This window comes from Sorex fumeus, unplaced genomic scaffold (assembly GCF_029834395.1).
Source record: "Sorex fumeus unplaced genomic scaffold, SorFum_2.1 ptg000011l, whole genome shotgun sequence".
NCBI lineage: Eukaryota > Metazoa > Chordata > Mammalia > Eulipotyphla > Soricidae > Sorex > Sorex fumeus.
Window position 1 is genome coordinate 2712914 of NW_026606068.1, and position 24735 is coordinate 2737648.

Sequence of the window (24735 nt, forward strand, 5' to 3'; positions counted from 1 at the left end):
TGTCTTCCTCTCTATTTTCTTTATTTTGAATCCCTCAACTACTTCCTAGGTCTTCCACCTTTTTTCTTCTCCTCATTCAACCTTTACAGTGTATATACCACTGAGTTGCCTTGTAGTTACCTCCAATCCACTCTAATATAGTTATTACATGGAATATTGTTACTGTGTCCTACTGCTTTCACAACTGAGTCAACATCTTCAGTTTCCTTTCTCCTCTGCTGTATATAGTGCTCTCATTCACTTCTATTCATTTAACTCCACTAATATCTTCCTCTTTGGGGAAGAAAAAGAGACCCATTTCTCCTTGCCTTCTCAACATTTTTTTTCTGGTATTTACTATCCTGTCCTATTTCCTAGTTCTTCCTATTCCCAGTCTTCAAATGCTAAACTCCCCTGGGCTTCCTTCCTAAGTCAAGTGTACCTCTTGTTTCCTTCCCATGGGAAACATATCTGCATGGGTTTCTAGTTCCTCAAAATATCTACCTTGTTCTTTATCATCTCTTGGAATTTTCTCTATTAATTTTATACCATACTATATGTCTTTACTTAGTCCCTCTTTACTATCGTGTCTGCCTCTCCATTTTCTTTCTCATTATCAGAAGATTTATTTTCTAATATTCTAATTCTCTTAATAGGGTCACTCCAGGCAGTGCTTGAGGACACTGAGACAATTCTCAGCAACCCTCAACCTGGAGGTAAAGGCCCAACAGTTTGGTGCTTCAGCCAGTAATGCTCTAGAAACTTCATCTGGCAGTGCTCGGGAGACCATTCAACACCAGAGATCATACTTTGAGACTCATATATGTAAAGTGTATGCTCTATACTGGAATGATCTCCCTGGCCATGGAGCTTCAGATTTTAGAAGCCAGTTGATTCCTATATATGCCTACCTGAACATATAAGCATCTCAGCTATACTGAATTATGATCAGAATTCAATCTTCCTCATAGTTCTCTTTCTAGCTCAGTATTCCCCATCTCCACTAAAGGTACCACCTCATCCTGGGAAACCAGGAGACATATGACCTGCTCTTTCACTCCATCTTGGCACCACGTCCAGATGTTTCACTGTTTCACCTTTGAAATGTTTCTGCATGCAATTTTTTTTTAATTTTTATTAGTGAGACATCATGAGGTACAGTTGTAGACTTACAAATTTTTGTGCTTGGGTTTCAATTATACAATGATCAAATACCCATCCCTCCACCAGTGCCCATTTCCCACCACCACAGATCCCAGTATCCCTCCCACCTGCCATCCCCCCCATTCCACCCTGCCTCTGTGGCAGGGCATTCCCTTTTGTTCTCTCTCTCTTATTGGGTGTTGTGGTTTGCAAAAGAGGCAATGGGTGGCAATCATGTTTGGTCTATAGTCGACTTTCAGCATGCTTCTCCCATCCTGGGAGGATCCTCCCAGCACCTTTATTTGGTGTTCCCTTCTTTATCTGAGCTCCCTTTTCCCCTAGCATGTGTGGTTGGCCTCCAAGCCAGGGAGTAAAATTCCTGGTACAAATCTCGGCCATTCTTGGGTGTTAGTCTCCTATTTTGTTACTTTATGTTCCCCAGATAAATGCAATCTTTCTATGTCTATCCCTTTCTTTCTGAGTGATTTTGCTTAACATGATACTTTCCATGTAGTACCACTTGTATGTAAATTTCATGACTTCATCTTTTCTAACAGCTACATAGTACTCCATTGTGTAGATGTACCAAAGTTTCTTTAACCAGTCATCTGTTCTTGGGCACTCAGGTTTTTTCCAGATTCTGGCTATTGTAAAGAGTGCTGCAATGAACAAACAAGTGCAGATGTCACTTAGACTATACATTTTTGTCTCTCTGGGATATATTCCCAGGAGTGCTATTGCTGGGAGCTCAATTTCTAATTTTTTGAGAAACGTCCATACTGTTTTCCAAAAGGGCTGAACCAGTCGGCATTCCCACCAACAGTGAAGGAGTGTCTCTTTCTTGACACATCCACGCCAGCACCGGTTGCTTTTGTTCTTGTGGATATGAGCCAGTCTCTGGGGTGTGAAATGATATCTCATTGTGGTTTTGATCTGCATCTCCCTGATGATTAATGATGTGGAGCGTTTTCTCATGTGCCTTTTAGCCATTCGGATTTCTTCTTTGTGAAAGTTTCTATTCGTTTCATCTCCCCATTTTTTGATGGGGTTGGATGTTTTCTTCTTGTGGAGTTCAACCAGTACTTTGTATATCCTTGATATCAACCCCTTGTCGGATGTATATTTGGCGAATATCCTTTCCCATTCTGTAGAATGTCTTTGTATTTTGGTCACTGTTTCTTTTGAGGTGCAGAAGCTTCTTAGTTTAAGATAGTCCCATTTTTCTATCTCTGATTTCACTTGCTTGGCCAGCAGTGTGACACCTTGAAGATACCATTAGCTTCTACGTCATGGAGGGTTTTGCCAACTTTTTCCTCAGTGTACCTTATGAATTCAGGTCTGATGTTGAGGTCTTTAATCCACTTTGATCTTACTTTTGTACATGGAGTTAGGCAGAGATCTGAGCCCACTTTTTTGCATGTAGCGGTCCAGTTTTGCCAGCATAATTTGTTAAAGAGGCTTTCCCTGCTCCACTTCACTTTTCTTGGCCCCTTATCGAAGATTAGATGCTCGGATGCTTGGGGGGAGGTGTCAGTATATTCAACCCTGTTCCATTGATCTACAGCTCTGCCTTTGTTCCAGTACCATCTGCATGCAATTTTTTCTCTGTGTTCTATATTATCTCTTTTATTACTAGCTCTAATAATTTTCCTATTTTTTCTCTCCTTTTCCAACCAGGAAAGAGTAAAGCACATGTGTGTTAATAATAAATTTACATAATTAGAAAATTTCATATTGTTATATTTTTAAAAGAAATGCTATATATGGTACATGACTTAATTTTGTAAAATGAAATATATGTACATATAAATATATAAAACTCCCCTCTGCTAAAGTCATATCTTATTAAAAATTGCTGATACAGACTCTCATTCTCAGACCTATAAATAGAGTTGAGAAACCAGAGAGAGTTCCTCAGGTATATGGACAGCTTAACTTTGACAAAGGAGAAAAGAATATGAAATGCAGCAAAAAAGATTCTTCAACAAATGGTGTTGGGAAGGCTGATCAGTCACAAGTGAAAAATGAATTAGGACATCAATCTCACACTATGCACAAAATTCAATTCAAAATGAATTAAAGACCTTAATATCAGACCTTAATTCATACATTCCCTCTCCGAGAGCCCAGCAAGCTACCAAGAGTATCCCTCCCACACTGCAAAGCCTGGGAAGCTACCCGTGAGGTATTTGATATGCCAAAAACAGTAACAACAAGTCTCACAATGGAGATGTTACTGGTGCCTGCTTGAGCAAATCGATGAACAACAGGAGGACAGTGCTACAGTGCAATCCATGCATTATATTGAAAAAGTCACGGGTAGAACTCTTTATGACACTGAATCTAAAAGTATCTTCATGATTCATTGCTATTGTCTAAACATGAAAACAAAGATAAATAAATGGGCCTACATCAAATTAAGAAACTTCTCCACAAACTGGGAGAAAAATATTTGTCTATCACTCATCTGACAAAGTATTAATATCCTATAAATATTTAAAGCTCTTGTAAAAGTTAGCAAAAAAAGCAAAGGACCTCCTCAAAAAAAAAAAATAGGGAGAAGAGATGAACAGATTCTTCCTCAAAGAATACATATAGACGGGCAATAGATACTGAAAAAAAAACCTACATAACTTATAATCAGGAAATTAAAAACAATAATGAGCCAACCAATGAGATTGCTACACATAAAAAAAAAAAAGAACAAAAGCAGGCGGTGCTGGTGTAGATGTGTGAAGAAAGCAAGCCTTATCCACTGATAGAATGTTGACTACTTCAGCCTCTTTGAAAAATGATATAGACACTTTTCAAAATAACTAAAATTGAGCTTCCATATGAGCCAACAATTTCACTTCTAGGCCTCTACCTCAAAGCCAAAAATATTACTTCAAAAAGACATTTGTGCCTCTATGTTCATTGCAGCACTAGTCATAATAGCCAAAAATCTGAAAATAACCTGAGTTATTTTCAGACCGTGGTAAGGCATTTGCCTTGCGCACAGTCAGCCTGGTGAGCCGAGTTCAATTCCTCCGCCCCACTCAGAGAGCCCGGCAAATTATCAAGAGTATCTTGCCCGCATGGCTGAGACTGGCAAGATCCCCGTGACGTATTCGATATGCCAAACACAGTAACAAGTCTCAAAATGGAGATGTTACTGGGCCCGCTAGAGCAAATCGATGAACAATGGGAGGACTATTGGATAAACTGTGGTATATATACACAATGCAATACTACTCAGCTAGAAAAAAAATAAAATTATGCAAACTGCCAGACATGGATGAAGTCAGAGTGACTTCAGGTGAGTGAAGTAAGTCAGAAGGAGAGGGACAGATTCAGAATGATCTTTCTTAGACCAGGGTCTACTATGACAACATTTGTTGGAAATGATCAGTCTGGACAAGAACTGAGTGTTGATAGTATATGATAATCTTTCAGCATCTATATTGCAAACCATAATGCCTAAAATGAGAGAGGAGAGGTGTCTGACATAGAGGCAGGTTGGGGTGACGGGTGGTTTGGGGGAGGTGGGAAGGAAACTGGGGACCTTGGTGCTGGGAAATTACACTGGTGAAGGTATGGGTGTTGGGACATTGCATGACTGAAATCCAATCATGAACAGCTTTGTAATGCTCTATCTCATGGTGATTTGATAAAAAATAAATTTATATATATATATATATATATATATATAAATAAAACATACCTCACTAAAAAATTTTAAAAGAATGATCATTCTCATGTGTGGAATGTAAAGAAACGTAGTAGTTGGGGCTGTACTGATAGTGCAGTGGATTGGGACTTGCCTCGTATGCAAATACTCTAAGGCCACCTGCAACTCGGTCCCTTGAGGATTTTTCCTTTTCACTATTTCTGGGCTTCAGGGTAGTTATCCCTGCATTTCAGCTCTTTTTGGGAGTATACAAAGAGAGAAAATAGCCACAGAATAAAAAATAATAATAATAACCAACTGCTAAGCACCAATGCAGCAATGGGTATCTGTCGATAGTGACTAAACAAGCTTTGCTTTGTCCTTCAAAAATTTATACTCTAGCGACCGGGACAGATATGTATCGATTAATTTAACTGTAATAGCACTGTAGCACTGTCATTCCATTGTTCATCAATTTGCTTGAGTGGGCATCAGTAACATCTCCATTTTGAGACTTGTTGTTACTGTTTTTGGCTTTTCGAATACACCATGGGTAGCTTGTCAGGCTCTGCTGTGCAGGCGAGATACTCTCAATAGCTTGCCAGGCTCTCTGAGAGGGACGGAGGAATCAAACCCGGGTTCAACTGGCAGGTAATCGCCCTACCCGTGTGCAAGGCAAACTCCCTACCCGCTATGCTGTCGCTCCAGCCTTAACTGTAATAAGTATTACAAGGGTTACCAAAATGATACTGTATTTCCCGTAACACTAGAGTGTGTTATGAAAAAGTAATATGTTGTAATTTTTATTATTGTTGCTCTGATTGTTTCCAGATCAGTTGCAAGATAACAATTTCCAGAACCACTAATTTTACTGGGCATCTGTTCAATATGAAATTTCTTAGAACTTTCCTGTTAGATTCTCAAAGTTCAAGATCTTATCTTTTAGATAAGAAAAAAATAATTTGGTTTTCTTCTTTCTCCTTTCCCCCTATCTCTCTCCCAGCCTGAAGTTCTGGATCAAATACAAAATTTGAGGGAGTTGTGGATGGACAATAATGCATTGCAAGTGTTACCTGGGGTATGTAAGTTTTTATTATACCATGTTGTTTGGCATCACTGTTGTATGTCCATTTTAATTGATTCTAAATGATGTTATATCTAATTTCCAAAGGCATTTCAAAGTAAAACAGCAATGTGCCAGCTGTGTTTGGTCACTGAATATTTTTGAGTTTGCTTTTAAGCATTTCATATATTAGTGAGTGTGATAGGAAAGAAGATGTAAGAAAAAACGTTTCTTGTTCTCTTGGGAATGCTTTTAAATTTTATTCCACATTTACTATTTTTTTAAACTGAGGCTTTCATATTTTTAAGTATTGTATATAATACCAAGGCTTTATTTTATAAAAATCAAGCTTATCCATATCAGTAACTGAATAGATTTATGCTGCTATTGTTAAATCTCTTCTAAAAATGAAAATATCTCTCAGTTCATGGGATTTATAATAGAACTCATTTGAAATTTTGAAGAGGACAGGGATCATATCCGTTAAAAACAGAAATTAAACTGGATTCAAATTTTCCCTTGACTTGTAGACAATCTAGTAATGTCACAAATAGTTACCGCTAAACTCATTGACTGTGTTTATGCCTCTTTTCCAATCCTGTGAAAAATAATTTTCTGTCAGCTACTGCCTCTATAACATGCACAAAAATAAACATGTGTACACACACACACACAGAGAAACACTGAAACACAAACACACACACAAGGTCCCCACATATGATGAGTGACTCCAGATTCTTTGCATTGATTCAGGGCAGCTGGATGTGATGTGTAACAATTCTTCAGCCACTTTGATTTTGCTCTGCTCCCAAAGTTGATGACTATTATGAATTGACAAGATTAACTTCTTTGAAATGATTGCAAAAGTCACAAAAACAACTTTATTCTCCTTTGAACAAACTTTGAGACTTGCACAGAGATCTCTGACAAAAGGTTATGGAAAAAATACTTTCTTCCCTTATCAAAAGAAAAAAATCTGCATTTACTACAGACTCAAAACAGAAAAAAACAGGCACATTTTCTATTTATTGATTTACTCAAAAACTTTTCACAAATACACATCTTTGAACTAGGAATCATACTAAAGTCAGCATTATGATGATAATATATTCAATAAGCTTGACTTGTTTGAGGAGCTAATCTCTAGCAGGAGAGAGACATGTGGATGCTAATACCCATGATAATGACTGATTTACATCATATTCAGTATATTCACACAGGTAAGATATTGAAATTGAAGATACTCAGAAATTGAGGAATCAGACTGCATAACTAGTTGGTAATGTTTGCATCTGCTTCTTCAACAGACTAATTTACTCAAAAGCACACATATAGCATTTATTGTAGACCACCCACTATCTAAATATTAACTTCTTAAATCTCCATCACAATATAAAGTAATTTATTACCATTTTCATGTCACAGATGAGGAAACGAAACAGAGTAACCTGTCCAAGGTCATGCAGCCCATCCATGGTGAACTGTGATTCAAACAAATTCCAAAGATTGTTGTTCTCTATGATGCTATAGAATTCTAGTTCTATAGAACCAACAGAAGATCCAAATTAGAATTAAATTCATTTTGCTTTTCACACTTTTTTCATCCCCGAAGCTCAACCATGAAAATCAATCTCCTTTAATAAATTATTCACATTTTTCAATTTTTACTAAGGTACCATGATTTACAAATGTGCAATAACGATAAAGTTTTATTTTTACAATATTCCAACCCCACACAAACAACCAGCGTGCCCACTCTTCCCCACCAATGACCCAAGGGGACCTCCCAGCTACCCAGCTCAGTTCTGTAGCCCATTGTTCAGATTCCTTTGCCTTTGACATTTGTAAATCCCTTACTATATTTATTTATATCCCACATAAAAGAGAAATCATTCTGTCTCTCTCTCCTTTTTCCCTCTGCAAGATGTGCCCTCAAGGAAGAAAAAAAAGATGAAGGTTTCGATTTTGCTCTTCCTCCTATGGCCAAGGTCCCAGATACGCAATCCACAGTTCACTCTTTACCCAAAGTATCACTTGCTCTGTCCCCTGTCCTCAGATATCAGGTAGTAATCCAGATCCCTCTTCTCTTCTCAGCTAAACATATCCTTGTAGGGAAATAGCGCACTCTCCCCAACATGTAATCTTTTCAAAGCCAAATGTGATGCTGTCATTCCTACATACAAGTCTTTTTTTTAATAATGTAGGAGCACTGCTATTTATTCAGCCATTGATTAAGCTGATTGAATTGGGCATGAACTCTACTTTACTTTTTTTTTAATTTTTTTAATTTTATAAGTTAGTTCACAATGTTTGATTACACTCAATATTCAAACACCAATATTCAAACATCATTACACTTTCCCATCACCAAATTCAGGATGTTTCCATCCCAAACCCCAATCCCTGTCCCAAAACACAGCCAAAATAATATATTTCCTATGGAATGTCTTAATTGCTCCTGCCCAAATAGAGTAATCATCACACTGCTTCCTATATGAACACTTTTTTGTAAGCATGTTCAGCAGTTCTTCAAATCATAAAGTCTTAAATAGCATTCATCACCTGGAGGATGCAGTAGTCTCTTCCTCACACAAAAAGTCTTTTAGAAATGACTCCTTCTTGACTTCACTGCTTCCAGTAGCTTTGAAGTTCTTCTTCAGACCTACACTGCATTTCACACTTGTCTGTGAATGCACATGCTGTCTTTCCTTCAGGATGAAGGACAGGGACAAGGACTGGGACAGGCACTTCATTTTCCCGCAAGAAGTGTCTTTCTGGCAGCTTGTCGCCCTGTGCTAGTGCAGTGTTCTCTCCCTGCTGTTTTGATTACCCACATCAGAGAGTATTCTAGCAGCCTGTTTACTTGACACTTGCTTCACTCTCTGAGCCCTTTAAGGATACTTACTTTGAGTAATGACAGGTCTCTTCCCACGCTTAGCTGACTTATTCATGACTGTTCTTCAATTTACAATACAAGACTCGGGACATTGTTGATTCTCCAAAAAGGATTGGTATATAAACGAGGTATTGACACTGCTCAGTAGGAAAAAGTCCAATTTACAATTTAAAATCTCTCCTGTGCATTTAAAAGAGTCAGCATATCACCATACATTGTTTTGGTGGCTATTTATTTAATTCATTGTGACAATTTAGAGATCCATCCCTGCTTTTCCTTAAACTGTTATGGCAAGACACAATCCATATGACATAAAATTCACCATTTAATATTCATAATTTATGCATTTTAAAAATACCCAAATGATAGACAACCACAGCATAGCTTTAGAACAATTTCATTAGCCCCAAAAGTACTGAAGCCCTTGGCAGTGACTTAGCTCACCCCAAATTAATGACCATAATCTACTCTCTGTCTCCATAGACTTGTTTCTTCTGGACATTTTATATAATTAGAATAATATAATGTTTGGACTTTTGTGATGATATTCCTTTCATTTAACACTTAATTTTTTAATGCTTCATTTTTGTAACCAGTGTTTCTTTTTTACTGTCAAATAGTATTCTAAAAATGAATATATTCATTCTATTCTTTTTCGTTTGTCCATTCATCAGTTAACAAACATTGGGTTGTTCCTTCACCCTTCTTTTGATCTTTCTAATATTTCTGCTATAAATGTTTTTGATAATCCATAAGCATTATGGATATATTTCCTTCTTCACATATGCATAGGGATTTCTGAACAATATGGCAACTCTCTGTTAAATGTTTTAAGGAACTGACAAACGTTTTCCCAAAGTGACTGCTTGTACATTACCAATAGCCGTGTGCCAGGTTATCAGTTCTCTACATCTCGTTGATACTGTAATTACTGTCACTGCTTTCAAAATTAATTTACAGTGTTTTTTTTCCCAACTTTACAATATCTTGTGAAAGTTTCTCATCTAACCCTGAGTTTATGCAATGTCATCAAGTCTATAGGGAAGTTAAAGATGCTGGTATACCTGGATATGTCGAAAAACAGGATAGAAACGGTTGACATGGACATTTCCGGATGTGAAGGCCTAGAGGACCTCTTACTGTCATCCAATATGTTGCAACAGTTGCCTGACTCTATAGGTGAGACAATGGGATTTTGTCATAAATGTTTATATCCTCTTATGTGTCATTTTATTTTTTGGTAATGCAGTTTTGAAAGTGTAGGAAACATACTAATGTCTTGATTTAAAGGAATCAACAAATTCAATACTCAAATCACAAAATAATCTTTTTAATTAACTTAAAATGAAATGAGAACTATTAATCGTCAAGCTCGAAAGACTCTCCTACTAAAATGATCTTTAAAGTAAACTTTTATCAGAAATACACTGCTGTGCTATGAGTTAGCTAGGTGGATAATTATAAAACTATTTTAGGATATATATGTATGCTTTCACAGTATTTTAATTAAATATTATGTGCTCTGAAACATTTTGATGCCTATAAAAATTCCTAAAACGAACAGATACCATTGGGCTACGCTAGCACGCAACCGGGATGAATGGAGACGTTACTGGCACCCGCTCGAATAAATCGATGAATAACGGGGATTAAGTGATTAAGTGATAAGTGATAAAAATTAAGCCACAATATAGGTTACCTTATTGAAGAAAAATGAGAAAACAAGACCATTTTCCCTATGTTAATATATATTGCTTTCATTTCACCATTACTTCAAACTCATGGAGAAAACTAGTTTTTAACAAAACAGCTGGCTTTTCTTTATTCCTAAATGACTTTTTTATTTATATATTGTTTTATTACAGTATTTCTCCAAATTGCTCCATCATAAGACTTATCCAAAAATTTTGTTGAGCTCTTCTATATTTCCAAGGATTTACTATAAAATTTCAGATTCAATAAGGTTATAATAGGCTCTCTGATCTGTATTTTTATCAATTATGGTAAATGAAGCTTGTAATCAAATACATATAGAAAATACTTTGTCATATAATTTAAGGTAATAACTTATCATGGTCTAAAAAGAGCCTCCTTTGAGATGATATAGAAGCCATCTGGTCAATATTGACACCTTCTATTTCTTTCTAATCAACCATAACTACATATTCCCTTTAAATATTTATTGGAAATTCAAATTACAAATACCATATTACCTCTTTCCCAATATCAAGAACCATCATTGGTATATGCTAAGCGTTCCTTTAATATAAGTCAATATAGCTATGATTATGAAGAATGAACACCTTCTTGAGCTTGAAATACAATGGAAACAGTATAATGATGACCCTAGGCAGAGAGGCTATAGATCATACAGCAATAGCACCAGGTTCCATTCCTTCAGTAAAACAGGAGAATTTGAGCTTATAGGGGATGGAGTAAGGGCCATCTTCTGTGTCAAAGAAGATTGTAAAAACCTACAACTAGTACGCAAAACACAGGAGAGAAGAGAAAACAAATATTTACACTTAGTGTGAAACCATGGCAAGTCTCAAGCTGATTTGAAAGGATCTGCAATACCCCATGAGATGAGACACCATGTTGCTAATATAAGTACAACCTGGTTCTAAACTCCAGAAACTTGGGATCAATTGGCAATAACCAATTGATTTGTCTGCAATGGATGAGAGTATTTTTTTTTAATTTTAGTATTGTGCTTTACAATACTACAACACTGTCAATGGTAGAGAGTGGCCAGTGTTCCATCCCTTAGACAACTGAGCATCAGAAACAATGAAGAAGCTAAGGAACTAAGTCATATCAACGGAGGGTGAAAAAGTCTCAGAAGATTGCCCTGTTACATCAGATCTTGCTAATCTGACTGAAGACTACTTTATACTACTTTATAACAATACTATAAATGCCTCATGATCTAAAAATGATACTTGAGCAGAGAATCAATAAACTTGTGGAGGGCTTGATTAAAAAAAATGAAAGAACACATTCAGAATTAAAGGAGCTAAAAATCAAATCAGTGAACTATTAACAGTGAAGATATGTTTCACAACTACACCAGGAAATAAGAGGAAATAAAAAAGGAAAAGAGCAAAAAATTAACAAAATTAAGATGTATTTTTGGCAATACATCTAATAAGGACAACCGTATGACCATAGGAATCCTAGAAGGAGAAAATAAAGGAAGAAAAGAATAATAGGTGAGAGGAAGATTGGCACACTGACCCAAGAAGTCCAAAGAGTGACAGTCAAAGCAAACCAAAACAGAATAACACCAAGATACACTGTAATTGAATTTCCAAGAACCAAAAAGTGACAGGATGGGAGCAGGTAGGGCACTTGCCTTCCACAAGCTGACTCAGGTTTAATCCCCAGTGTCTTCTGTTTCTCCACACCAGTCAGGAGTGATTCCAAGTGCAGAGCCATGAGTAACCGCTGGGTGTGACCCAGAAAACAAGCAAATCCACAACAACAAAAAGACAAGTTTATTCCTCCTTAAGGAAGCAAGAGAGAAGCAAGACCTTACATCCAAGGAGAAAAGCACAAGATTCACAGTTTTCTCTAATGAAACTCTACAAGCAAGAAGAGAATGAAATGTCATATGCAAAGTATTGAATAAAAAGAACTCTCCAACCAAGAATCCTTTACCTAGAGCTGAAGGAGGGATAAATGTATTCTCAGACAAACAATAGCTGAGAGCACTGATAATCTTAAAACCAGCTTTGGCAAGGATACATAATGGCTTCATTAAAAGAGGCAGATATCATACAGCATAAGCAACCAAACTCTTCATAGACACTTGACAATAAACTCCTTCCTATCAGCCATTTCTGTAAATGTCAATGGAATGAAGTGCCACAAAATGTCACAGAGTGACTTGATAGATCAGGAAACAAAATACAGCATTCTGTTTTTAACGAGGAGTATACTTAAACTCTCCTGATGAACATACTCAAGGTGGAGGACCATCACACAGTCTAATGACAGACTAAACAACAATAAAAAGCATAAATGCCCCTTCTTGTATCAGACCAAATAGTTTTAAAGAAAATAATAAAAATATAGGAACAAACATTACATACCATTTAAGGGATTGATAATTCAAGAGGGCTTAAATCTCATCAACATATGCACCAATGAGTGGAAAACTTAAACAGTCCATTTTCATAATTGAACAGATCATAGTGAACACCAGTAAAGAAGGAAGATCCATATAAGAACTGGAAATAATAGACATATAAAGGATCTTTCGGTCCCCCAAAAACAAATACACATTTTTCTCCAATACACAAGGAATATTTCTCCAGGATAGATCACCTATTGGGACACAATTCAAATATCCACAGTCATGAAAACAAAAAGCATATCAAGTATCTTTTGAGACCACAGTTACATATATGCAGAAATTAATCATAAAAGAAAGTGGGAGTAAATATGGACCAGAGTGATAGTACAGCAGTAGGGCATTTGACTTGCGCATGGCCAACCTGTGTTCAACCCCTGGCATCCCATATGTCCCCTGAACCCATCAGGAGTAATCCCCTAGCATAGAGCCAGTAAGCCCTGAGCATAGTCAAGTGTGGCAAAAAATAAAAGTGGAGGGATGGGTATTCGATCATTGTATAACTGAAACCCAAGCACAAAAATTTGTAAGTCTACAACTGTACCTCATGGTATTTCACTAACAAAAATTTAAAAAGAAAGAAAGAAAGAAAGCTAGAGCTAAAATTAAAAAACAAATTTTACTGTAAAAAAAAAACTTCCGTTTTGGAGACTGAATGATTGAATGACTGACATACTCTAAATAAAAATTGGATACAAGAGGAAATCAAAGAAGAAATAAAAAGTATCTTAGAAATAAATGATAATGAAATACAACTCTAAGAGCCTCTAGGACACAGCTAAAGCAGTATTAAAGGCAAAGTTCTTAGTAATCCAGGTTCATCAATACAGAAAAGAAGAAAAAGTTCTAATCAGTGACCTAACCTCAAAACTTCAGAAACCAGATAAACAAACAACAAATAAACCCTAAAGTAAGTGTAGGGGAAGGAAATTATGAAAATTAGATCAGAAATAAGTGACATAGAAATGAAGAAAATAATATAAGACTAGCTGAAGCAATAACACAGCAGGTAGGGCGTTTGCCTTGCATGCAGCCGATCCGGGTTCAATTCCTCTATCCCTCTGGGAGAGCCTGGCAAGCTACCAAGAGTATCCCGCTCACACAGCAGAGCCCAGCAAGTTCCCCGTGGCATATTTGATATGCCAAACACAGTAACAACAAGTCTCACAATGGAGACATTACTGGTGCCTGCTCGAGCAAATCCATGAACAACGGGAGGACAGTGCTAACAGTGCTAATATAAGGCACTAATGAAATAAGCAGCATTTCTTGAAAGAATAAACAAGATTGACAAATAGCTAGACTCAAAAAGAAAGAAAGAAAGCCCAACTAAATCAAATCAGAGCATAAATGGAGAAAACACAACAGGCACCCCAGAAGTAACAAAAGATCTAAAGAGGTTACTATGAACAACTCTAGGCTATTAAACTGGAGAACCTGAAAAATAAATGGATCATTTTTTTTTTCAATCACCATGAGATACAGTTACAAAGCTTTGGTGATAAGACTTCAGTCATACAATGTTCCAATACCATCCCTCCACCAGTGTACATTTCTCATCACCCCTATACCCCGCATCCCTCCTGCCACCTCCCATCACCACCCCCAGCCTGCTCTATGATAGGCAATTTTCTTCTCTCTCTCTTTCTCTCTACTTTGGAACATTATGGTTTGCAATACAGATACTGAGATGCCATCATGTTTGGTCCTTTACCCACTTTCAGCACACGTCCAGAGCGATCCCTTCCAACCATCACTGTTCACAATAGCCAGAATCTGGAAAAAACTCAAGTGCCCAAAAACAGACAATTGGTTAAAGAAACTATAGTACATCTACACAATGGAATGGGCTGGAGCGATAGCACAGCGGGTAGGGCGTTCGCCTTACAAGCGGCCAACATGGCCGACCCGAGTTCGATTCCTCCGCCCCTCTCGGAGAGCCCGGCAAGCTACCGAGAGTATTCGATATGCCAGACACAGTAACAACAAAGTCTCCAATGGAGACGTTACTGGGCCCGCTCGAGCAAATCGACGATCAACGGGAGGGCCTTTACCTTTTTACCTTTACACAATGGAAAACTATACTGCTATTGGGGGAAAAATGAAGCCATGAATTCACTGATAAATGGATGAACATGGAGAGTATCATGCTGAGTGAAATAAGTTAGAAGGAGAGGGACAGACATAAAATTACTGCACTCATTTGTGGGATATATAAAAAAAAAACACATAGTATGAGACTAACACCTAAGGACAGTAGAAACAAGGGCCAGACCAATGGTCCATGCTCGGAAGCATTATCATTTTTAGAATCATACAATCTGCCAAGATTGAATCAGGAGGTAGTAAAAAACCTGAGCTGAACAATTATGAGAAAGGAAACAGTGTCTTGAAATCTCCCCAAGATCAAAGCCTTGGTCCAGATAGGCTCACTACTGAGTTCTATCAAAACATCAAAGATGGCTTAGTGCCATATTCCTTAAACTGTTCCAAACTACTCACGAAATGGAAATCCTTCCTACAGCCTCTATTAAGCCAACATTACCCTAATAACAAAAGCAGAGATATAACTAAAATCTAAAATTACAGAATGCTCTCCTTGATGAACATGGAACTGCAACAAAATGTCAGTGAACTGAGTCCAACAATATGTCGAAAAGATCATATGGCATGGTCAAGTGGGAGTCACTCCTGGGATGCAAGGATGTTTCAATACATGCACATCAATTAATGTAATTTTCCATGTCAGCAAAAGGAAAGACAAAAACCATATGTCTTCAACAAATACAGAGAATGAACTAGACAAGATTCTACAACTATTCATGATTGAAAAAAAAAAAACTCAACAAGGACCAGAGAGATAATACAGCACAGGAAAAAGTTGCCTTGCATCTGATCCATCCAGGTTCAATTTCCAGCACCAAATGTGATACCTTGAGTGACATGAGGAGTGATCCTGAGCACACAGAGTCAAAAGAAAGGTCTGAGCACCACTGTGTGCGATCCAAGAATAAAACCAAACAAAACTCAAGAAAATTGTTATAGAAGGAACATGCCTCAAAACAGTAATGGCTGTTTTTGTATGTTTTGCAGCAAACACAAGCCATACTCAGCAGTGAAACACTGAAAGCCCTTTCTCTGAAATCAGACACATAGCAAGGACATACACTTTCAATGAACATAGTTTTGAAAGTTCTCACCAAAATAATCAGGTAAAAAATAAATCAAAAGCACTTAAATGGAAAAGAAGTTAAACAATCACTATTTTACAGGTGACATGATAATTTACTCAGAAAACCCTAAATTAAAATAAAAAAACTCTTAGAAACAATAAACAAATATAGAAAACATTAAGCTCCAAAAAAAATCATTAAGCTACAAGAATCTGTTGCATTTCTATATGCAAATAATAAACAAAAAAGAAATTTAAAATAAAAATCTCATTCACAGCAGTTTCTAAAACATCAAATACCTACAAATAAAGTTAACAAAGTATTTGAAAAACTTTTACAGCATAAAATTGTAAGTCACCATTGAAAGAAATAAAAGAGTCATCAGAAATTAGAAAAGTATTGTAAGCTCATGGATTGGAAGAATGAACATTATAATAATAATCATCTTAACTAAAGTACTATACAGATACAGTGCAATCCCCATTAAAATTCTGACACTCTCCAATAACTTGGAATGACTTTACTAAAATTTTTGTAAAACACCCTGAATATCCAAAATGACCCTGAGGGAAAAAAAAGAATATGGAAAGGTATTGCATTCCCTGACTTTAAACTATATTATAAATAATGAAAGTCTCCTCAAACAAATAGTGCTGAGAAAACTGGATAGTCACAGGTTAAGAAAAAAAGAATGAAATTGGAACTGTATCTCACAACACTTACTTAATCTAACTCAAAGTGGATCAGAGACCTCAAGATAACATCACTGTCACTGTCACTGTCCACATAACATCACTGTCACTGTCACTGTCCTCCCGTGGTTCATCGATTTGCTCCAGCAGGCCCAGTAACATCTCCATTGTGACAGTTGTTACTGTGTTTGGCATATCGTAGGAAATCTCTCCAGGATTTGGGTCTCAGAGGTATCTTCAATTGTTTGATTCCAGAGGTAAATATAAAAATAAATATAAACAAATGACCTAAATCAAATTGAAAAGGAGTTGCATGAAAAAGAAAATCAAGTTGAAATATAAAGATACCCTACTGAATGGAATAAAATACTTGCATACAATACTCCAATTAATTAAGGGCTAATATCGATAGCACAGCGTGTAAAGCATTCGCCTTACAAGCGGCCAACATGGCCGACCCGAGTTCGATTCCTCCGCCCCTCTCGGAGAGCCCGGCAAGCTACCGAGAGTATTCGATATGCCAGACACAGTAACAACAAAGTCTCCAATGGAGACGTTACTGGGCCCGCTCAAGCAAAATTGATGATCTTTTTTTTAACTTGCTTCCTTCTAAGTTAAAGCTATAGTGCTTCTGTCAATTATGAAAGTCAGAATCTGGGGTTTCAATGAAAGATGTTAACTCACCCTCTAGCCTTCATCCCTAACTTGCCTCAGGTTTTTCTCACCAGTCTTACAAATCTGGGGAACATGATTCTTTCCAGAGTGCTTTGTAACCTGACTTCTTAGTATGTACTCAGCAGTCATCCAGGCCAAAACATTTTGTGACTCTCATCCATCCTCTAATTTTGCTGATGGAATTGATGGGGAGCGGGGATAGAGGTGGGCATTTGGGGCGAGGATTGCTACCAATCAGTGGTATTTGATCTTTAAAAACGTATCTGGAATTCAGGTTCCTTGTTTCTTTTCCCCATATGTGAACAAGAAGTTCTTTAGTTTTGCCAATGTGGATATTTTTAAGCACTCTAGAGAAGTTGAATGATACATTCCCCCTTAGCATAGAAATGAATACAGAAGTGGGGGTTCAGATTTCAGAAAGTAACTGGTCCATTGAGTACTGTCCTCTGCCCCGGGGGGTCATGAACTGAAATATTAAGATCCACAGATTGTAGGTATTTTTTTAATTTTTAATTTTATTTTCATAAAGTTGGTCACAGTAATTGTTTGCATTCAATATTTCAACACCAATCCACCACCATTACACTTTCCCACCACCATTATTTCGAATTTTCCCATCACCACCCAAGCCTGCCCTGTAGGAAGATGCTAAATAACTTATTTTGTGTTGCTTGTTATGAATAGTATGAGATGTCGCACAACTGCAAAAGCTGCTGCACATTCCTGGAATTCTAAAATTTTAAAATATCTGTGGTCCAGAGGCATCTCTGTGGAGTGCTGCTCTCTTCTGAGATTCATCCATGAGTCTCTGAATCATGGACGTTAATGTAAATAGATAGTGCCTAAAGGCAGTTTGTGGGTGTGACTGCCAGGGAACTGGAAGGGCAGGGAGATGGGGGAAGCCTAGAGTTTTCAGTCACTGGTCCCACATACTTGAGTGTTCCAGTGGATTCACTCATGCATGGGGAGATTGGAATGAGCCTGTGAGAGTCAGCTGTGATTGTGGTGGTGAGGTTTTACAGCTGCCAGGGTTCATTTAGGGCAGGCAGAGGGACACCTGCCCCGCTCTGAGGTGCCCTGGTGAAATCAGCCTATCTCAGAGTGGGGAGACATCTTTGTGGCATGTTGCTCTCTTCCAGGATTCATTTGTGACTCTCTGAATCATGGCCATTAGTGCACTTAAATGGCCTGATTTTGATCTCCTTCAATATTTATTTATGAAGCAAGTCCAATAAATGAGCTTGTATAGCTGAGTCAGAGGTGGTTAATGGGAGCGACTCCCACATACTTAACTTTTGCCTGTTTAATTTCTCGGGAAACTTAATCCCAAGTTGTTGGGGTCCAGCAAGAAGCACAGCAGCAATTTTGGGGTATCAAGAAGCCAGAAGGCACCATCAGGCTGCTGATGCACTCACCCTGAGGGAATAGATTGACCTACTGGCGGCACCATACCCCAGATTATAGATATTTTTTAACCGTTATCTGACAATAATAACATTTCTTGTCCTTAGAATAGACTGAGTACTTCTGACAAATATGCAACTGATCATAGTTTATATTTAAAGTGCAGCAGCAGCTTATTTCAGACTTCTTTGTGATTTACTCTTTTTCGCCTTTAAGAAATGCTCAAAATACTTGAGGTGGGTGGGCATGATTTATTGCTATACTTCCGGCAGCACAGTCACCAACCAACGGCTATGCAAGAATAGTCTGTGCTCATGTATACACAACAACACTTTGGAAAGTCACATTGATCTCTTAATTAGCACATTAACAGCTTCATTAAAGAAATCTGTCCAACTTGGCACTTCAAATCCATTTGATCATGAGACAAATTACAGAAATCAGAACAATTTTTCTTCAAAACTGGTTATTGACCGACTAGTTTTGCATTGTTTCCAACATCAAATAATAATGGTAAATGCCCTCCCGTTGATCGTCGATTTGCTCGAGCGGGCCCAGTAACGTCTCCATTGGAGACTTTGTTGTTACTGTGTCTGGCATATCGAATACTCTCGGTAGCTTGCCAGGCTCTCCGAGAGGGGCGGAGGAATCGAACTCGGGTCGGCCATGTTGGCCGCTTGTAAGGCGAACGCCCTACCGCTGTGCTATCATAATAAACTAACTTTAATGCTTTATACCCTTAGATATTAGCTAGTTAAGCCCTGTTTGGTATATGAGTTAGAATCTAGCTGATTCAAGGAAGTTGTTCTTTAATTACTTATTGTCTCTTGGGTAACAAACCCTGAAGAGTGAGTAGCAAGGGTTAGGATGAGGTAAGTCATCAAACAGAACAGTGAAAAGGGTAAATAGCTATCACTTTAATTCTTACTCAATTTGTTAAAAATCGCAAGTTTTTGTGCTGTGTTGATCCAAGTCAAGCAGAGTTGGTAACAAAAAGAGTATGAGGCCATATGTGGTCAGTTTCCAAGCCTAGAATTTTGACCATTGCTTATAATATCTCCATTTCCATTCATTTTTAGGTTTTAGTTCAAATTTGTTTTCAATTTCTAACACAGAAATGTTTGTTATTAGTACTTATGACTTAAGTTATTAAATCACAGATGTCTTGAAAAATGTTCTCTGGTTCATTTTCTGCACAACTTAAAAAAGGGATGGGGGGACAATATCGGCTCAGGTTTCTATGGAGACTTCTGTTTTGTTTACTTGTCTGTTCAACTGTACTTGAACTCCCACTGAATTAAGTAAATTTTGGACAACTGGAAGGTCAGAATTAGACAACCCTCAAATAACATTTTGGATGTTTATATTACTGAGTGCAGCCAACTCACGTTAAGACATTCGTCACAAGTGAGCCTTCTAATTCATGTCGTTTGAATTTCCTGTCCTAAATTTGCTTTTAAATATTAATAAGTCTTCTTCCGTTTTAGGGCTGTTGAAAAAACTAACCACTCTAAAGGTAGATGACAATCAACTTACGATGCTGCCCAACACAATCGGAAAGTAAGTGCCAAATTTCCATGTTAGTCCATCTTTAAAACCAGAAACCAAAGGATATGTTGTTAAAAACAAAATGTTTTCCACTTCAAGCATTTTATACAACAACTAGCAGGTATATTGTCTATCTGGATATTTCTATCCAACTGGATTATCAATCACATTGATAATCGCCACATACTTTAACCATTATAGACTATACCATATTTTATTTAGTTATATATTATGATATGTATATATCTTAGTTTTTATCTAAATATTGCATTGACACCTAACTCTATAATATTGTGTGAGATATTGAACAATGACTCACAAACAAGATGACCTCCTCCAGACCTTCATTTATATTATTTCCAATAATTTTCCAAAGATTATTAATTTGATGTTTGGGCTAAGTGAGCTCTTTACTTAGTTGAAATCAAACCAGTTTTTATAAGGATCCAAAGTATACATGTTAGCACTACCATAAGTAATGCTTGACAGTTATAGAGATTTAATGGATTTTAGAACTGTTTTAGCTAAAAACATTTCTAAAAACTTCATGATGAAAGAGACTTTTAAGGACAAAAATATATTCCATTTATTTCAGAGCAATTTCTTTCCAATCTTATATTGTCATCAACATTTGGTTTATAATTTTTTAATGTGTATATTGCCGATGTCTAAATGAAATGCTTTTGTCTTGTGATAAATTAGTAAGCTAACTCATCCTAAAACTCTGCGAGGTTACTTTCTGGGATCCTGCCCCATAACTCCATGTGAAGAGTCATGTACATTTTGATTTTATAGATTTGGGTCTAGTTGTGTCTGGAGGAGGAGACGCCAAACTTTTTTTTTTCAACAGAGCCATTAGGTTTAATTGACAGAGTAAGAAACTGCACAACCTAATGTCACATATCCCAAAGGAGTTTTCATGGTCTTTCTCACACACCCCTAAGCCGACAAGTAAATAAATTGATATGGGAAGCAAAACTGACTAAAAATGCAATAGGTGTTCCGAATACAATTCCTTCCTTCCTCCCTTCTTTCCTTCCTCCCTTTCTTCTTTCCTTCCTTCATTCATTCCTTCCTTCCTTCCTTTCTCCCTTTTTTGTGGAGTGGGGGGTTAGCTTGGGTATCACACCATCAGTGCTCAAGACCTACTCCTAACTTTGCAATCAGGATAACTCTTCTCAGTGCTTGGGGGGGCCATATGGGGTGCTGGGGATCAAACCAGAGACTTCAGTATCTGTAAGGCAAGCTCCTATCCACTACACTATAGCTCTAGCCCCTAAAATTACTTAGGTTTTTTTGTTTGTCTGTTTTTAAAGCAAGAAAGTTTTTATTGAAACTTATTTAGAAAGCTATGGGAGTAGAGAAAGAGAAAATTACTTGTTGGAGAAAGAACACAGGCTTTTCCAGAGTGGAAATAGCCAAGCAAAAAAACAATGAGACAAGCAAGCAAGATACATATTCAAGTGAGAACACAGATTTGATGAGCAAGTCTGAACTTACTTTTAATATTTTAATGTCTATATAATGCAGTAATTTTCTGTTTACAATGATTCCCATTTTCTAAAATGATTTGTTTTCTTTGGGGCTTACAAAAATAATTAACTTTATCATTAGCAGCCTGATGCCTTTTTAATATTTTATTTTTAATATTTTTGTATTTGTGTATAGGGCTGGAGAACTCCCTGGCAGTGCTCAGAGAATCCAGAGGCTACTCCCAACAATAATGCTTTTTAGGTAGTTCAGATAGAGACGGGAACACCAAGTAAAGGGTATTTGGAGGACCAGTTCAGGTTGGGAGATATGAGCCAAACGTAGACTACAGATTGAACACAATGGCCACTCAATGCCTGTAGTGAAAACTACAACACCCAAAAGAAAGAGAGAACAAAAGGGAATGCCCTGCCACAGAGGTGGCATGGTGTGTGGGGGATGGGGTGGGGTGGGATAACAGATATTGGGATCACTGGAGAATGGACTCTAGTAGAGGGATGGGTACTCGATCATTATATGACTGAAATGCAAACACGAAAGTTTGTAAGTCTGTGACAGTACCCCATGGTGATTCACTAACAAAAAATTTTAAAAAAACATACTTATATTTAAATTTTACATATAAAAAATGCCTTTTAAAAGAAACTTCTCACTTAATGATGCTGCTAGGTTCTAGTCTTTCCTCCTCTGGTTAATACTCAGGGAAACTGAACTAAATCTCATTTATCCCCACTAAGGCTATGAGTAATATTTTGCACTTATGTTCACATTTCTCATGTAAACTTATTTAAACTAGCTTCACTCCAGGAAGAGAGGTTTAAAATAGGCAAAGAAGTCAACAAAAAGACAAAAACTGGTTAAAATAAGTTTCTTCTTAAATATGAAAAATGTGGTGCCGGAGAGAGAGTACAGAAAGTAGGATGTTTGCCTCACATCCAGTTGATCTGGGTTTGCTCCGTGGCATTCTGTCTGGTCTCCCAAGCCCTTCCAAATGTATTCCCTGAGCACTGCCACATATGGTTCAAACACCAAAAAATTATTTTTAAAAAAAGCAGAAACTTACAAATTGATTGGGAAACTAGTTATTTAAATGATTTTCTTGCCATTTCACCTTTTTAATGGTCATTATTTTGCTTTAGTAAGTATGAAAGATAAATGGATTTATTCAACTCAAAGGTTGATTTTTTGGTTTAGAGAAATAAAAAAAATAAGAATCTTATTTTTAAGCCATTTTGAGCATTATTTTTATTATTAATAAAAAAATGGTACAAAAATCTACTTTTTTTAAATGCAGGAGTGTTTTTTTCTTAAGAAAGTATATGGAACTCTCTATACCTTTCTCTGTAACTTCTTTTGTTTTTGTGTTTTTCTTGGTGTTTTTGCTTTGTTGTGTTTTTTGGAGAGATGTCACACACACTGGTGCTCAGGGCTTACTACTGGCTCTGTACTCAGAGATCACTCCTGGTGTGTCTCATGAGATTATATAGGGTCCCAGGGATCCAACCAAATCAGTCTTGCATAAGACAAGCATCCTGCTCACTATACTAACTATTCAGTCCCTCTGTAATTTCTGTATAGTTTTTATGAGAACCTAAACTTGCTTTTAAAAATTTTATACTCTGGACAGTGCAAAGTACTACTGTAATTTGTTGAGAGTTCTCAGGAGTCATACCTGAAACCCAACCTTTTCTGACATAGCACTTCGTGAATAGCCATAAATATACTTGTATTTTTTTTTCAGGTAGGAAAAGTCGGGCAAATAAATAAATGAGCAAGTGTTTAAAGTATCCAACTCCACATTTCAAAAAAAATTCTACTTTTAATAACTGGGGAGAGAGTACAGGGAAAATTACATGCATATGACTTCAGTTCAAACCACAGCATTACATATGTCCAGTCCCCTGAACACTTCCAGGAGTAATCCTGAATAAGTGTCAGGGGTAATCCCTGAGCACAGCTGGGTGTGGCCAAAAATCAAAAGAAAAATCTACTTAAAAAAAAAATAACACTGACAAGCTATAGTTATTAAGATGGGTCTCTGGAACTTGTTTCGTTGAAATAAACAATGGGCTTTTCACTTCATTGAAAACAACTGACATCATTTGTGTGCTGACAATAAAATTCGAGTTAACAAGCAAAAACTACAATTTGGAAAATTTATCTCTGCTACTGTGAGCTTGACAGCTTCCCAATACTTAAAGGCTTTTTCTGGTAAGGCTGCTGTGATATTAATGAATGTGATTCGTATCAACTGTGTTATGAAATGTGTCCACATTTAGAAAATTTGTATAACTCAGCGAGACAATGTCTTTCAAATGACCAATAAATGGGTTATAAAAATCAAGCATGAATAAAGACCAGTTGATTTTAAGTTACTTTTATCAAAACTGAGAAAATTTATTGGTACTGCTTCAATTTCTATAGTGCAGTTATCCCCTAAGTTAATTACCATTTGTTGATTTTTGATGTAATACCAAAGAATAAGCACAACTGTCCAAAAACACTGCTAAAATTCTCCTTATTTTTCAACCACTTATCTACATGGAATTGTATATTTATCAAAACTAATAAAAATATTATATCACAATAGGACAAATACATTAGCAGATATGAGAATAATTACCTTCTTTTAAGCCAAACAGTAAAAGATAATTGCAAAAATTAAAACATCACTCTCACTGGTTTTTGAAAATATACTTATTTCTGTATAAAAATTTCACTTTATCATATCATGAACAAATAATTTTTAATTCCTCCTTTAATTTATAATATGGTTGATACCAATGAATATAATTTATATACGTTATTTAACTTATTGGTGGTTTTTTAAAAATTTTGTTTGAGGCACCATAATTTACAGTACTGATAATACTAATAATAGGGTTTT

The 24735-nt window shown here is 36.8% G+C and overlaps 1 protein-coding gene across 11 annotated transcripts in view; it reads left to right on the forward strand.

Annotated features, from left to right (window-relative positions):
• Window positions 1-24735, forward strand: part of LRRC7 (leucine rich repeat containing 7) — a 628763-nt gene that overhangs the window by 459903 nt on the left and 144125 nt on the right. For all 11 annotated transcript variants that reach the window (XR_008792000.1, XR_008791999.1, XM_056111016.1 and 8 more), the window contains 3 exons: window positions 5775-5849; window positions 9765-9909; window positions 20297-20369. Coding sequence is in view for 9 of the 11 variants with exons in the window: in XM_056111016.1 (XP_055966991.1) it covers window positions 5775-5849; window positions 9765-9909; window positions 20297-20369 (293 nt within the window). In the remaining 2 variants the exon portion in view is untranslated. The remainder of the gene's footprint in view (window positions 1-5774; window positions 5850-9764; window positions 9910-20296; window positions 20370-24735) is intronic.